At 33.8% G+C, this 15,988-nt stretch overlaps 1 protein-coding gene across 1 annotated transcript; it reads right to left on the minus strand.

The window, feature by feature from the left end:
* Positions 1-582: 582 nt before the first annotated feature.
* On the minus strand, positions 583-15,624 carry LOC132549444 (phosphatidylinositol-3-phosphatase SAC1-like). The gene is made up of 17 exons (XM_060213387.1): positions 15,534-15,624; positions 13,530-13,610; positions 12,614-12,741; positions 12,096-12,245; positions 11,874-11,967; positions 10,492-10,679; positions 10,130-10,213; positions 8,807-8,875; positions 8,162-8,241; positions 7,787-7,885; positions 7,407-7,545; positions 6,909-6,978; positions 5,905-5,977; positions 5,202-5,295; positions 4,943-5,044; positions 4,399-4,459; positions 583-4,139 (listed from the first exon to the last, which is right to left on the minus strand). Exons 3-17 carry the CDS (start codon positions 12,656-12,658, stop codon positions 4,015-4,017), a joined length of 1,473 nt encoding a protein of 490 aa, XP_060069370.1. The 5' UTR covers positions 12,659-12,741; positions 13,530-13,610; positions 15,534-15,624; the 3' UTR covers positions 583-4,014.
* Positions 15,625-15,988: the final 364 nt, after the last annotated feature.

The raw sequence follows: 15,988 nt of genomic DNA on the forward strand, positions 1-15,988 counted from the left end.
ATTGTTGACCTAATTTCCGCTGCCTCTCTGTTTCCTTGACCTTATTTTCTGTTTATTAAATTATTTCTCGAATTTTGTGCTTCGTTGCGTATTTATCTTTGAAGGAAATCAGCTAACAAGAGAAGTAGCTGAAAATGTGACAAATAATTAAAACAATTACTAAGAGATCCATTCATCATAAAGAGGGTCCATATGAAATCAAGTCACATCCTAGAGAACTTTACTTCTCTCTCTCTCAGACTCAACACGCAAAAAACATTGGGTAAACATGGCTGTTGCCACCAAGAAAAAGATAGTTTATCCGATATTTATAGAATCATTGTTCATTATAATAATGCTAAGTCCAATAAATTTGTTTTCAGGAGCATTCATAAGTTTCCATTACACTCTGTTTAAAACAGACGGACGCAATAGCTCAGTTGTTTAGCTATTTAGATTACGTAATGTCAGAGGTACGGGGTTCGAGGCTCGAAACTCTTGGCGCTGAGCTGAGAAGCAGACCGGTTTCGTTACTGACGTAATTGTATATACACTATGCACATAAGCATTGAAATACCGGGTAATATCACACAACAGATAAAAAACAGAGATTTCACTCTCGTGATTTCTTTATTTACATATTCCAATTTGTATAAGGATGTACAAGGATATACAAATTTATTGGCCTTAAAAAGCAGATATTCGTTGAATAAAACACTGGAAAAACAAAATATCTATTTGGATCAGAATGCATCTCATTCCGACCCACACCTGATAAACACGTGCTCTAACAGTTGTTAAGTTAATGCAGTTGTTTTTATCTACTTTGTTTACTACAACACCATTCAATCAACATGACAGATCATCTCCACAAACACATAATTAACCAAAGAACACCTTACACCTCCACACAATGTAACCCAAAACAAAATAAACGGGTGTCAATTTTGATGACTTTTCATTATATCAGTACGACAAGCAACTCACAGGTGACCATGTGCCCCAGACATTTTACAACCAAATATGATCTGAAATGAACCATAAAATTTCCAGAAATCCTCCAAATATTCACAAAACACAAAACTCTTATTTGTGGATCAATCGACCTGATTTGAAATAAGACAAAAAAAAACCATAAAATATCATATTACCTGGATATACATGTAGTTTGTTCTTTCATTGTCATGTTCACGATTGATAAAGTGGAGATTTTCTGTTCCAGTCTTAAATTAGTATAATCTAATTGAAAATGTATAACAGTATATCTATGTTATATTATAACATTACTCGACAATAACTAATGACTATACGAGATCAATTATAAATAAATTATGCTTCATGACAATTATAGAAATGGGGAAAAATATGCACCCAAAACAAAAGCAATATCTGTTTACAAGAATAAAAAAATGGCAATGGTCAGAAGGTCAGAATGTCCTGTAAAATTAGACAAATCAAAACACCGGTTTCTTGTGATCCTGGATCCTAAATAATGCTATATGACATTGATAAGTCATGTAGACTGCTTTGATAGTTATGGATTTCTTAATATACCCTTCCAGGGAATCCCCAACCTGTACATTTGCAGTATATAGAATTGTGCATTCATATTTGGTCTTCACAATACATGCATTACACACAATGATTTGGTCAGCATGTTGTCCAACAAAAAACTCAATATCATTACCCTATTTACCTAGGTGGACCAATGATCTATTTGGAAACTGGGTATTAAAAATCAATAAATTACCAACCTAGAATTTCAGAATCTAATTCTCAAAACTTTACACACCTGAAGACATTTGAGATGGTCATTATCGTGTGATATGAACCTTAAAAGTTGATTTTTACAATGACAAAGCCAAAGTATCAAAGTATTTTTTTCAGTGTCATACCACATGATATTCAGGGTTAATATGTGACACAGCACCTGCCGGTTACCAAGATGGTAACAATTTGATATCTCAAGTACATGTGAAAAGTTACAGATTCTTTTGTAGTACTATGTATGTTTTAACTGGGCACTCCTTTTACCCATATTAAGATATCTGTGAACCTCTAACAGAGCAAGAGTAGTGAAAAACTTAAAGTGTCAAGCTGTATTTTCATGGTAGTTTTGGATAAATAGATTTAAATCATAATTCACCATCACAAACATCCATAAATGTATGATAATTCTGATATTACACTTTATAAAAATAATTTTCCTATGATAATTTTATGAACACCCATCACATGTTTTTCATCAGTACACATGTGTAATATGTCGTCATGAGGCTGTAGTTTCCCAATGTTTCCATTATAACATCTTAATTTCATGGAGTTGAATGCATTGTAAGGTCAACAAAGAAAGAGATATAATGAGAAAATTGTACATATAGATTGTATATGTGGTACGCATAAAAAAATTCATTTAACCTTGACATGGGCTCTGTAAAAATGAAAAAAATTCTTAGATTTGTTTGATTAATGTTGTATGAATGGAAGGTCATACAACATGCTCCATGTATCACACAAATCTGTATCAGTGATGTTTTTGTGATCACGCTGTCTCGTACAAATATTTGTAATTTGCACTATTAGAAAATACCATTGTCTTTGTACAAAAGTTTTGAGATATATGTTTATATACAAAAAAAAGCAAAAAAAAAAAAAAAAGTTGAGAGAATGGTAAAAAGTATACATGGTGGGCAGAGACCTTGCCTCAAAGCCACAAGGTAGGAAGTGCTTCAAAAACCACTGGTAAAGAGTTGGTCTAACCACTAACTTTTAAAACTTTTTATCCTTGTCCAACACCAAAGGATCTTTTAAACCTCTTAAGCTAAAATCCCTTCAACTATTACAACCTTTTTATAATTACCATCGTTTCAATATTGGGTCCAGTCCCTTTATCCTAGAATTGGGTTTATCATCACACAACAAATTCCATTAAATGTTGAATATTCACTTCTGTTCAGCAAATCAGGACTAATCATAAAAAGTAAATGTCAGACAAATAATGTGTAATGGAAGAACTTAATTAGGTCTGGCTGATTAATTAATAAATTACTTGATATCATTGTACACTGTTATAATAACATACTTTTTTAAGCACCTTCAATAAACTATACAATACATTGTTTGAGAAGATGAGGGACACCTCATTGTTTGTAAGTATTTTACACTTACTGCTGTACAATTTCAAATCATATGAAAATAAATAACAATATTTCCATATGAGTTTATTTCACTACAACATCACAGAATAGTGTAAATTATATACACTGGGACCACTATCTCCAAACGATATCTAAAACACACACCACAGAAGATGTTCCGAGTAATTCAAAATCTTCTACAAATAGAATCCAAAAAAACTAACGTCCCATAAGTTTCTGTGCATGTAGTATTCATCTATAATATTTCTGAAGGACATCTTAGTTATACCTGGCATACAGAGCCCACTCTCTGTATGTGGAAATCAGTCTGAAACACACATACAAGTAATTTGCCAAGAATGAGATGTTACAGAATGCCCTTGCCAGAGGTTTATAAATCTCAGACACACATAGGTAAAGGATTCTATTTCTTGTACATGATATTGTCAAAATTCCATAACACTTCCAGTGTTTTGTTCCTGAATTCTTCAACTTAATTTCATAACCTCCCTTTGCAGTGTATACAAGTCATAATGACAATTGAATATAATGTCTCTTAATCATGACATCACATAGTGCCAAATATCACATAAAGGTACCACACAGACAAGATACAGAAATCTAGCACCGGGTAGTGTGTGAGATTTCTGTCTCATGTATGAGAAATATAGACATGAATTTTTATACCAATAATAATTTTGTGGGTTTTTTTTCCCTTAAATATTTTCAATGACTTTCCAAGAATAGCTTCATTGGTAAGTGGAATACTGTCACAAATCATAACCTCAACACCAAACCCACAGGTTAATAGATAATTTATCACTGGTTTTGTTGAATCTGTAAAATCTTCATTAGTTACCAGAATAGAAGGTAACACAGCTATCTAAGTTATCCATATTTATCGGGTGTGAACCAATTTTGGATTGTCTATGAATGCTGCACCATATATGTATATCGTTGCCATGGAAATGATGCTGGCTGATCCCCAGAATAGCACATACACAAACTGTTCTGTCATGTCCTCTGCAAATATAAATCACACATTTGTTAACTAGTTTCAATCGAATGAACTGCATTTCATTGCAAAGTTGCTTCTATATTCCATTTGTATCCATATCATACAAAGACTGACCAGTATTAATAACAAAATTATGACTTAAGACTAACTTTCAAAGGACAATCAAACCTTTTCTATATTTAATATCCTTTACTAGTATCCTTCAATTTTTATCTGTGATTAGCCTGATACATAATGGTTAATAATGAAAGAAGATATACTTACCGTCAGGCATGAGTATACTGATGAAACACATCGCCATGGCAATCACAAGTATCACAGGAATCTACAAAACACACACCAAGTTATTAAATAATATCAATAATTTACCACAAAATATTAACACAGACATTAAAATATCAACAATTTACCACAAAGTATTAACACAGGATATTAAAATATCAACAATTTACCACAAAGTATTAACACAGGATATTAAAATATCAACAACTTACCACAAAGTATTAACACAGGATATTAAAATATCAACAACTTATCACAAAATATTAACAGAGATATTAACATATCAACAATTTATCACAAAGCATTAACACAGACATCAAAATATCAACAATTTATCAAAAAGCATTAACACAGATATTAAACACTGAGCTGAGCTGCCAAAACCAACACCTAGAACTTGCTAATTCAGCTCATGCTAAGCAGAAAAGTTTCTTGTAAATGGAAACATTTTTTGCATGACTGTCAAAAATGTGATTCTGAGTAAAGTACATGTTATATAAGCCATGTATAAGTGAAATATTCTTACTGCATAGAACTTCCAGTCCCGCTGTTTCTGTAAGGGTGTGGGGTGAATCACGCCCTCATTCTCCTCCACAATGTAGTTTCCTAATATCAAGTCTATGGAGTCCTTAAAAGTAAGATTATATATATACAAAATTAGGATAAAAATTGAATTGTGAGCAACAAACTTGTGATGTGTAACCCACTAGGATTTAGATCTTGGTTATGATCAACAAAAATAAACAAACCCAGCAATAACCTGTATTTCTTCTGGTTTAGCATACCTGTCGGAAACCATCACTGAAGTTGTTTTTGAAGTATCTGATGAGAGAGTTCCAGCCATCCATCATCAGTCCCATGGTAGTTCTCTTGCCAAGTCTGTAACCAAGGCAAATTACTGAGTTAAAGTGTGTAGCAAAGTTATATAAGAAGAGTGTAACCATGGTAATATATAAAGTCTGTAACCATGGTAATATATAAAGTATGTACCATGGCAATATATTAAGTCTGGTATTATATACAGGTTTAGTCAACCTGTCAAAGTCATTCCTACTAGTACAGGTGTCTGACTGAGTCTGTATCCATGTTGATATTAATCATACATGTACAAATATTCACAGCCTGACCAACACTTAATTACCAAGACAATTACATTATTTTTGTTTTATTTGTACATTTTTTTCTCATCAGTTTTACTTATTTTTACCTGGGTGACTGAACTGTTTCATATTGTTGGTAAATCTTACTCCAATCTAGTTGCACGATTCTTATCTAATTCAAACAATTCTTAACCTCTTTTAAACATCTTCTTAGATTTTTTTCTACAACTTTTTAACTTGATCACACCATTTTTGGTTTTGTTTTCAATTGGTATATATGTTGTAAACATCACAAGATTTTTTATAAAATGAATTGATAGTTGATTGGATCTCTGGTACATCATTTAGAACCAGCAGTTATAAGTACCAACAATGGCTGAAGTGTTACCTTGTAAAGTCTGTTTTCAGAGCACCAGTTCCAGCATACTGTTTAGATATACAATCAGCATTATCTGCCCATACTGTAAATGGAAAAAGTGACATCAGGTTAACACTGGACTGGTGCAGTTTCAGGAGCCTGGACCTACCCAGTTTTTTTTTCAGGTGCGGAAACAATGGGTTAAAACCAAGTCCTTGCATGACTCAATCATTCGTTCATTCTAACTGGCATCCAAGTTTGACTTCACACAATTTCATCCTGTAGCAATCTGTAGTTGTCAAACAACTAGATTTTTCTAATATCAACACCAAACCTTTATATAAATTGACCCTTCATGTTAAAGGAAAATAGACGAGGCTAGAAAATTGTTTAATACTAAAGCTAAACACAAATTAAAGTTGAATATCAAAATATTAAATTAAAAGTATGATTTGACATACTGGGAAAGTCTATCATAATGTGCTGGAGAAATATAATACAACATAAGAAATAAGCTGATCCAATACAATGCAAGGGTTTAAATCTTAACTTTGAGGATTGAAGGAAGTTTACCTCAACACTGACCAAAGTTTATCATGTGAACTGTCTTTAGATAAATAATGCAGGACAAAAAGGATTTAATCAAAACACATAATTCCAATCCTGTCATTTACTAAGTATAAAACTAAAACTAACCAACCCATCATCATAAAAAACTTTGCAAAAAAATGTTGCAGGAAACTTTCTGAATCTCATGAATATTGTTTGATAGGTTCTGTTCACTACTTAGCGTCAAAACCAGAATATTTAATAGTAGACAAGTCATAGTCATATTTCACCAATGAAGAGGAGGAACTAAAAATACATGGATATAATATAACATTATTCCAGTTTAATATTAACAGTGAATCTGATGACATAAAATAATTGTAAATTAGAAAATAGCATAAAAAAAAAATATATATATATATATGGTATATGAATGTAAAATATTCTTTGTTGGTCAATATCTGAGATAAGACTTTTACACTTACTGTTGTTGTACATCTTTTTGAAAGTAGTGATGTCGTCTATTTTCTGTCCAGTTTCTATTATCCCAAGTCTCTGTAAGTGAAAATGTTATATATAAATAATTAGTGATCTTAATTCATGGGCAAAAAACACAGAAATCTTAGTTTATTGTATTGGAAACTCTGAAAGTACATTTTAACTTCTGCTTATTGAGTCAGTTTACTTCCTTTCGAAAGCATTTGTTTATCACAGAGCAAATTTGAGCTGTCACAACCAAAAAAGGAAAGGGAGATGTTGATGTAAATCACTAAAACTGATGATATAATACACAACACCACAAGCGGTTATGTAATATACAACACTGGAACTGATGATGTAATACACAACACTGGAACTGATGATATAAAACACAACACTGGAATTGATGATATAAAACACAACACTGGAACTGATGATATAATACATAACACTGGAACTGATGATGTAATGGTGCACAAGATCTGTAGATGTTGTATACATACCCCTAATTGTTGCTGTAGAACCACCTTGGCAATTAAGCCCTGTACAACATTAGTGCGGTCCAGGCAGTCAATACAGTTGGTCCTGAAGACTCCCTTCTGGTACATACTGGCTACTCCATCATTACCCACCATGTAGTACCTGCCAGGTTGTGAATACACCAATATACACAAATAGTTGTGAATACACCAATATACACAAATAGTTGTGAATACACCAATATAACCAAATGTCTATCACACTTTTTATACAATCTTGAAGGATTTTTAGGAAGTGGAAATATCTCATAGAGAAAAATTTGCAATCGATCTATCAAACACTTTGTCAACTTCAAGATGCCAAACAGTAATAAAAAAAAGATGATCAATACTTGAGTTCTTACCCAAACCTGTTGATATCCTCAGACAGGCGGTCTATTAGAATGGTGAGTCTGTCCCATCTCATCTTTCGACATTCATGGTGAAAGTCAAAGTATTCATATCTGTAAAAGGAGGAAAAAGCATATCCAAAAAGTTTACAGACACATTCTACAGAAGAGTGATATAACATAACACATACTTTATCCTGATGTAGAACTAAACACCTATAAATGTACTCAAACAGACAGTAGATAGTGTCACTAGCCAAGTCATACCACCGATACCTCAAACCTAGAGCTGCTGGTAAAACTACACCCTGAAGAGTCAGGTGCAAGAGTATACAAGTTGCAGTACAAGTATTGTAAAACCATTAAAATAACTTAATGTTTTCACTTCACCTGAGTCTTTGGTGTTGAAGCTTTGTGATAGACTGAGATAGGGCCTTTTCTAACTGGCCCTCTGATCCTGTCGAGTTCACCTGTCAAATAAATCATGTAAATTTTACCATAGTGTTATCACTATTTAGATAATAGTTTCCCTAGATTTACCAAATATATATGTATATTTACACTATTTATCACTATACAACATTACCAGATTAAAATGTTTCCCATACTAGGCATGGAAACATTTGACCTTTGAACTGGCACATGAAAATGTTTCAGGAACTACTTCTGCCAAACACATAGATATATAATTACATTTTGTTTATTACATTTATCAAGTTAGACATAAAATTAAATTTTAAATCAGTTTAAATATGATTATCCTTGAAAATGTTACTGTTACATATATTACTTTCAAAGTTGAAAAGGGACCTTTTTATGTTGACCATGCTTTCATAGGGCAGTTACTATCAGAATATATTCAAAATGGAGTGATAACGTGCTCCATAAAATATATTCTAAGAGGAATTGCTCCATAAATGCATGGTAAACATAAAAGTAACATTCAATCCCTATATAAACACCTCAATCAATTTAACATCCCAGTTTATATTTCAATAACAGATTTCTATAACAGATTCTTACAATCATACTCACCAAATTGACAGCTACTTGCTCGCCATAATGATACACTTGGTCCTCTATATGACGCTGGAATACTTCATGCTTGAAAATATAACATTTTATAATAATACTATTGTATTCCAGTGTCATACAAGAATGCCGAAACCTATAATTTGTCAATATATTGTGTATATAATGATATACTTTGTATGTGATGGCTGAACACAGGCTGTTGAAATATTTAACAAGTGCTATGAAAAAGGTTCCATTTAAATGCTGAACCAAAACTTCATGAAATGTGTTGGATTTTTCAGTAACACGTGCTACAATGTATGTCAGGGCCCTGAGGTATACATTTCCCCAAAAAGCCTACAGGGAGAAAAAAAAACATCATACCAAAAGTGATATTGAAAAAGGTGTACCAGGTATATAGAATTAAAAATGAAGTAGGAGAGAACCGACTCTCTGATTATATTCAGTCATAGATAAGATTTTGCTGGAATCAATGATGGACACTGAACAGTATTCAATAAAGCCCCATCAAGGCAGGTAGAAACAGAGGACACAGAGGATGAAGCATCAACATTTAGATTCTGTGGTTTTATCAATGGTTTACATGTTTTCCTCTAGCTATCATGAGAACTTCTGATGATTGCTTGCCATGCTATCTGAAACATGTAAACCAATCATAAAACCACAGAATACAAATGTCGATGCTCCATCTTCTATGTCCAATGTATACTTAAGTATCAGTACTTTAATGTGATGATAAAACAGGTATTACTTTTCTTAAATGATTCCATACACCCTGAAATTTATTTTATGCTTTACTCATTTACCAGTTAGTCCCATCAAGATTTATCACACGAAAGGATTTATAATTTATTCAAGGTGAATACAGGCCAGACCAAACCAAATTCAATGCCTTTTATGGTTGTAGCTTATTTTTAAAGACCCTTCACATTGAGATTTTTACATACTCTGATGCTTTTCTTAAGTGATGTCAGTGTTTCACTAATTTTCTGGAGGTCTATCAATCTGAGACATGAAATTCAATGTACCTTTGAACTTTCAAATCTGAATTTAACAAGCCAAGAGTTCTTCTTTCAACTTGGATTGAGGGTACATATCCAAGCATTCATGTCTGTTTGTAATTTTTCATATGAAACCTTGAATCACATATTGCACACAAGACCACAGACCAGGAATCAAGGCGTTTCAAAGACAAAAGTAAATTCAAGGATTTTTAAGGCGCCATAGCTTAATTCAAGGAATTTTCTAGACAGTATACACCTTGCACCTAGAATATCATGTGACTTTTTATTATAGAGTTAGATGTGTGTTTGTTTTACTTACATGACTAGATGTGTCTATTGATATCTTTGGTTTGTATTTCAAATTTGGTCGTTGTTTCCAGAATATGGGTATGGATCCCCTGGTCTGTAAAAATTGGAAAGCACATCAGATACATCAACAACCAATAAATTTCAGTGTGAAGCTTTATTTTCCAGTTTATCTGGACAAAATTTGTTTAAATAAGTGTGTTTTTATTCTCAAAATTTACCAGCATGTTATTTTATAAGGCTGACAAAAGAATTAAAGGACAAATGAAAGAATGATGATCAGTTGCTCTTTTTTCAGTTAAAATGAATAACTTAAGATGTTAGCCTTCCTACTACTGCTGAAACCCTGCACGGTTAGTAGCTAAATTATCTAACCTGTACTAATGAGCACTTCTGTCCATTATATTGCACTATCTGTTCTGTCTCCACATAGTTGGCTACTTGTCCCTCTGTGTCAATCCCTCGTACATAGAAACGTGTGCCTGCCCGGTATATACATCGTCGAGAGATGAGGATGTAGTCGAATGCTTTGTTGTTGATGTTACAGGACTTTACGGTAATAACTAATCAACAGTTAAGGCACTATAGGATCACATAATTATGTACTGCATCATGTACAGGGGGGATTCCTTTTCAGGATAATGGAATGATGACACAGTAACAATTCACTAATGTCACATCAACAAAGTAAAGAACAAAGCTAATATAAAATATATAGGAATCTTAAAGGTAGGAGAAAATAAATCCTTCACCTTCCTAAAGGTGTGATTAATAGAATCTTTCACCCTCCTCCCCTTTAGGGTGAGATAGGGGGACCTCAACATGAGGGAGAAGATCAAGATTAAGTTGTAAAACATGAGGCTTTATAAGTGTTTGACAGCTCAATAGTCTTCCCACTAAGGATTGTGATTCCCCGCCATCTCATTCCAGTAGAGAAGTGAATGATTATTTTTCTCTTACCTTGTTTTTCTTGTCCTTGAGCAAGATGCATTGTGTGTAAACAAAAACACATAAATGGAGCATTTTGATTTAATCTTACACAAAATACAATTCTAGTGAACATGTCAATAAAACATCAAATTAATTTACTATCTCGATATTCTTTCCATATATTTGATAATGCGTTGTGAATTAAGATGAGTCTTAACCTTGATGATAACACAGCATTTTCAATTTAGAGGATAACACAGTATTTCAGTAGCAGACAAACTAGCACATGTGTGTGACCTCATAGAAGTTGTTTTACTTCCAGGTCACGTCAGTGACGTCACTTAAATTGTTTTCAGGACATACAAAGAACTTCTGTAGGATGTATCAACCCTAGGATGAGATAAGTAAATCTCACATAAGGAAAAAGCCTGGATTTACCTGTCCAGAGCACAAGAAACAGTGATCTCAACTCTTGGAGATAGATTAAATTTAGCAAACACTCAACAGGACTCATGTTTGCCATCTAAAGACTCTTTACCCTCAGGATGAGGTCAACCTATCCTACCCATATTAGAGGGAAATAGGTGAAAGAAAATTGAAATCTTTTCCTCCGCATTTTACCTTAGCAGAAAAGTAAGATATCAACTTGATCTAAGAATGAAGATTTTTGCAAGACCAATGGGCAAGCCTAAGTTTTGGATATTCAAACTGAGTTGCGATTTCATCATACTCTAAAGCAGTGAAACATTCTAATATCCCCCTTATCTGGCAGTCTGAGACTACAGTCTCTATAGATTCCTTATTGGAAGCAACACACAAAAGGATACAGCCAAGGAGAATTGGCAGACAGTATCGACCGAGTTCTGGTTGTTGTGTCAGCTCTTTCATCAGATGGCCATTCCAAAGGAAACGGGCATCTGCCTGAAATACACAGCAGAGATAGTATGAAAAATGTCATATCAGCATTACAATTAGATCATCTGAACTACATTTAGATATTTTATAGGTTGAACCACTCCATGTGAGGGTACAGAGACAAGTTTACTTACACGTTCATGTAAGGGCATGCTGAGAAATTCTGGGCTGGTATTCTGAAGCCTCTGTAGTGAATGTGTAATGTCATATGTCGCAGAGAAGTAATAACTTTCTGTTTTCAAGGCCAGCTCAATCATGGAAAGGTATGTCCGATTGTCCATGATCTACAGAAACATAAAAATCTCATTGTCGTTTATGAACTATAAATTTGCTAAAAATTCTTCAATATCAACTGGTATTTTTTATCTTCTTCAAACTTATGTTCTGGCATTAACAATTTTGTTTCTATTCAAGAAATCAGTAACTTATTAAATTCATCCCATCAGCTGAAATTTTTTAAAGACATCTCAACTACAATGCATCAAATACACAATAAGTAAGAAATCCATCAGGAGACACAAAACATGTGGGTTTGAGAATATCAAGTGTAACCGAGATGATTCAAAGTAGGATACCAAATACCATTATCCTAGCTATACAATGATCTGGTTTATAAATCAATCTATGTTTTGCAATCTATGTAAAGCCTTACCTGTTTCTCTGTCAGATGAAGCATGGTCTTCTGATATGAGTACATGGATGTGTCTTTGACCCGCCATATTGTATGACCTCCGATCTCTCCCACCTTCTCTCGTTTTGTAATCACAATTAGGTAAGGCCCTAAACACACAGGTATATCAGTAAAAGATTTTGATTAAAAACATATGAAACAAGTACATAGTTTAAGTAGTATTATTATCAGGGGAACAACTGATCCAAGAGGGATATTGGCATCCAACATCATCTGATTTTCTTCTTTTAAAGTTTTAAATTATTACCTTCTTTCCTCTATTTTCGCTCTTAAGTGAAAGAAATTTAGAAATTCTTCAAAGAAATTGAAATAATATTGTGGGCCCTTTTGCTTTTCTACTCCAAAATCAAATATACACAACTACAGACTAAGAGGAAACTACATATGAATTATGAGAAATATCTATCTAGTACTTCTTAAGAAATAGCAATAACAAACTTTCATTGCCAAAATCCAAGATGGCTGCTTTTCAGCCATTTGTTTTCATGAATGATCTCAAAATCAGAATGGCATAATTAAGAATCAAGGGGAGCTTCATGTGAAATATGACAAAAATTTATCCAGGGTTTCCCATTAAATAGTGATAACAAACTGTGACTGTAAACATCTAAGATGGCCACCTGTCGGCCATTTCTTTTTTTCTGTTCAGTCCCAAAATCAAAAGGACACAACTAAGGACCATGGGGAACATACAAACACAGTTTAAGCAAGATCCGTCCAGTGTTTCTCAAGAATTAATGATAAAAAGAATTGTTTACAACCAGATAGAGGATGATGGACGTAGGGTGATATGAGTAACTCAACAGATAGATATCGAGCTAAAAAATAAGGTTACACACAATTATAAAGCAAACAAACTGCCACTAGAGATACAAACCTGCTGTGAGTCGTACCACACCAAAGATTCCATAGATCTGCTGTTTGAATGTGTCTGTCCCAGGTAACACAGACTGTGGAGCTGGAAACACAAAAGTAGTACAGTTGTTAATGCTTGTCGAGTATATATAAAGTAAGACCATTCGGCCGATGACAGTCTCAAACTGACACGTTGCCTCAGCAAGGTAAACCCATATTTTCACTATGAATTTCAAGTGGCAGGAAGAATAGGAGAGAGAAGCCCAGGAAAAGATTTAATGTTATGTATGTAAAAGGTCAAAATATAAGTCTGAATTACCTACTTTTGATACACTACACATCGCCTCACCAGGTGAACCCATGCCCAAGGTAAAGTTCCAGTGACTAGTACTGTTGGGGAGAGACCCCAGACAATCTTTTCTCTGATGTAGGTCAAAGGTAAAAGTGTAGACCTGAGTGACCTACTTTTTAATACATGACAAGTCACTTCACATGCAAAATAATGTCTGATCATGATACATGTCCCTGACTGTGACATATTGTTAATATTTAATTCTGAGTATATAACAAGATAATTTAGTGACTTACATTTCCCCACCAACACACTGTCTCACTATATCCCAAGTAATACACAAAAAAACTGAGTCCAACACAGCAATTCCTCTTTTTAACTAAATTTTATGACAAGTGATGTTAACATCCAAAGTATTGTGTTCCAATGATTAATCGTGTAGAAGATAGGGCCCACACAAGCTTTTTCTTTGATGTAGATCGTCCTGTGATAAGTAGTGTAGAAGACAGAGCAAGGTCAAGGTTTTTTCTTTGATGTAGGTCAAAGGCGAAAATGTAGTCCAGGGTGACCTACCAAAGTGAACTCATTGCCTAAGCATAAAGTTCTAATGGTTAGTTGTGCAGAAGATAGAGGCTAGACAAGAAAGCAGAAGGTCTGACACACACACAACAAAAACTAAAATCCCCTCCAGTACTGGGGAACTAACAACAGTATAAGTGACATCTGTGCCAAGTGAGTCCCCATCCTTAAAAAGACAAACAAGATGCCAATGGACCTTAGAGATCATCTGACTTTGTCTAATAACTAAAACAATTGTGATATTTTAGAAGTCAAAGTAACATTTCAATTCAGTTTCAAATTTTCAGCTCAATGGCACCAGCATAACTGGCAAAGAGGTTTAAATGTGTTTTTCAAGATTTGACCATACTGGCCATCTTGCATTTCAGGACAACCTGAAAAATAAGAAAGCTTCATCAAGACTTTCCATTTATTTTTGAGAGATTTTTGTAAGTTGAAAACAGAACACCAATCCAAAAATTTTAATTGGAGTCCCAATACTAAGAGATATAATGGAATCTCAAAATGTGAGCAAGTATGAGTCCATGACTCAAATATCTGTGTCTAAAAACTCACTAACCATTTCAGGATAATTCCAAGCAAATTATAACTTAGTTGCATTAGTGGAACTAGAAAAAAGCTTAATGCTGGTACATGTGTTTGAAAACAATGGACAAAACACAGATGACCAAACAGTGTATCATACCATCATGTTGTTCTGTCAATCAAATATTGAAAACATTTAATATTTTGAAAATAATATCATTCTACTAGTCACTAGTAGGTATTGATGTTTAATGGATTTACTTCCTGTGAAAATCACTTTATGAACTCTAATGCATGACAGTAGATGTCAGGCAGCCTCTGGCAATACAGTGATAAATCTTTCTGGATCAGTTCAATCTGATTTTATACACATACAGGTATAAGTACATGTAATACTGGACTTTACACATGTCTGTACTGGTCTGACATCATTGATCACACGATAGTTCAAGGTATATGTTATGTATTGATCTGTCTCTGATATCGTACAAGTATTATTCACACATACTTTTTACCAGGTTTTCATAAATTAAGTTCATTTTTTCTGAATTTAAATGACCTGGGAATTCGCCACACAGACAACAGAATCATGCTGGTTTACTGACACTACAGGTACATATGTACACTCACCTTCCAGAGATATTTCTTGTGAGATCCTGTCTATCACCAGGAGTTCACTAACTCCAGCATTCTGGGGTTCAATCAGGAACTTGTCTCCTGTTATATGTCTACAAATCCAATATTTTATCTGTCTTAAACACTTTCAGTGAAGATGTACATTGATGAACACCCAGATTAATTAGAATTTTCAACAAGTACTACACATATTCAGTGTAATGCGCCTAGTTTGAGACACACTGGAAGAGTTGCCCTCATGGATTCATTAAAGGGTAAATGATGTAAAATGTGCCCAGGAGTTTTAAGTTATATTGACCTAACAATAGAATTATTTAGTGGAACTTTTCAACCAGATCTTGTGTCAATTATCTTATGAAAGATTTTTTTCAGGCAAGTCCTGGACACCAATCGCAAAATTCGGAAGAGTCCCAACACTTAAAGATTTAGCAGGATCCCACAGGAAAAGC

Source organism: Ylistrum balloti, unplaced genomic scaffold (genome assembly GCF_031769215.1).
Source record: "Ylistrum balloti isolate Yb309-2 unplaced genomic scaffold, AGI_CSIRO_Ybal_v1 Utg370058, whole genome shotgun sequence".
Taxonomy (NCBI): Eukaryota; Metazoa; Mollusca; class Bivalvia; order Pectinida; family Pectinidae; genus Ylistrum; species Ylistrum balloti.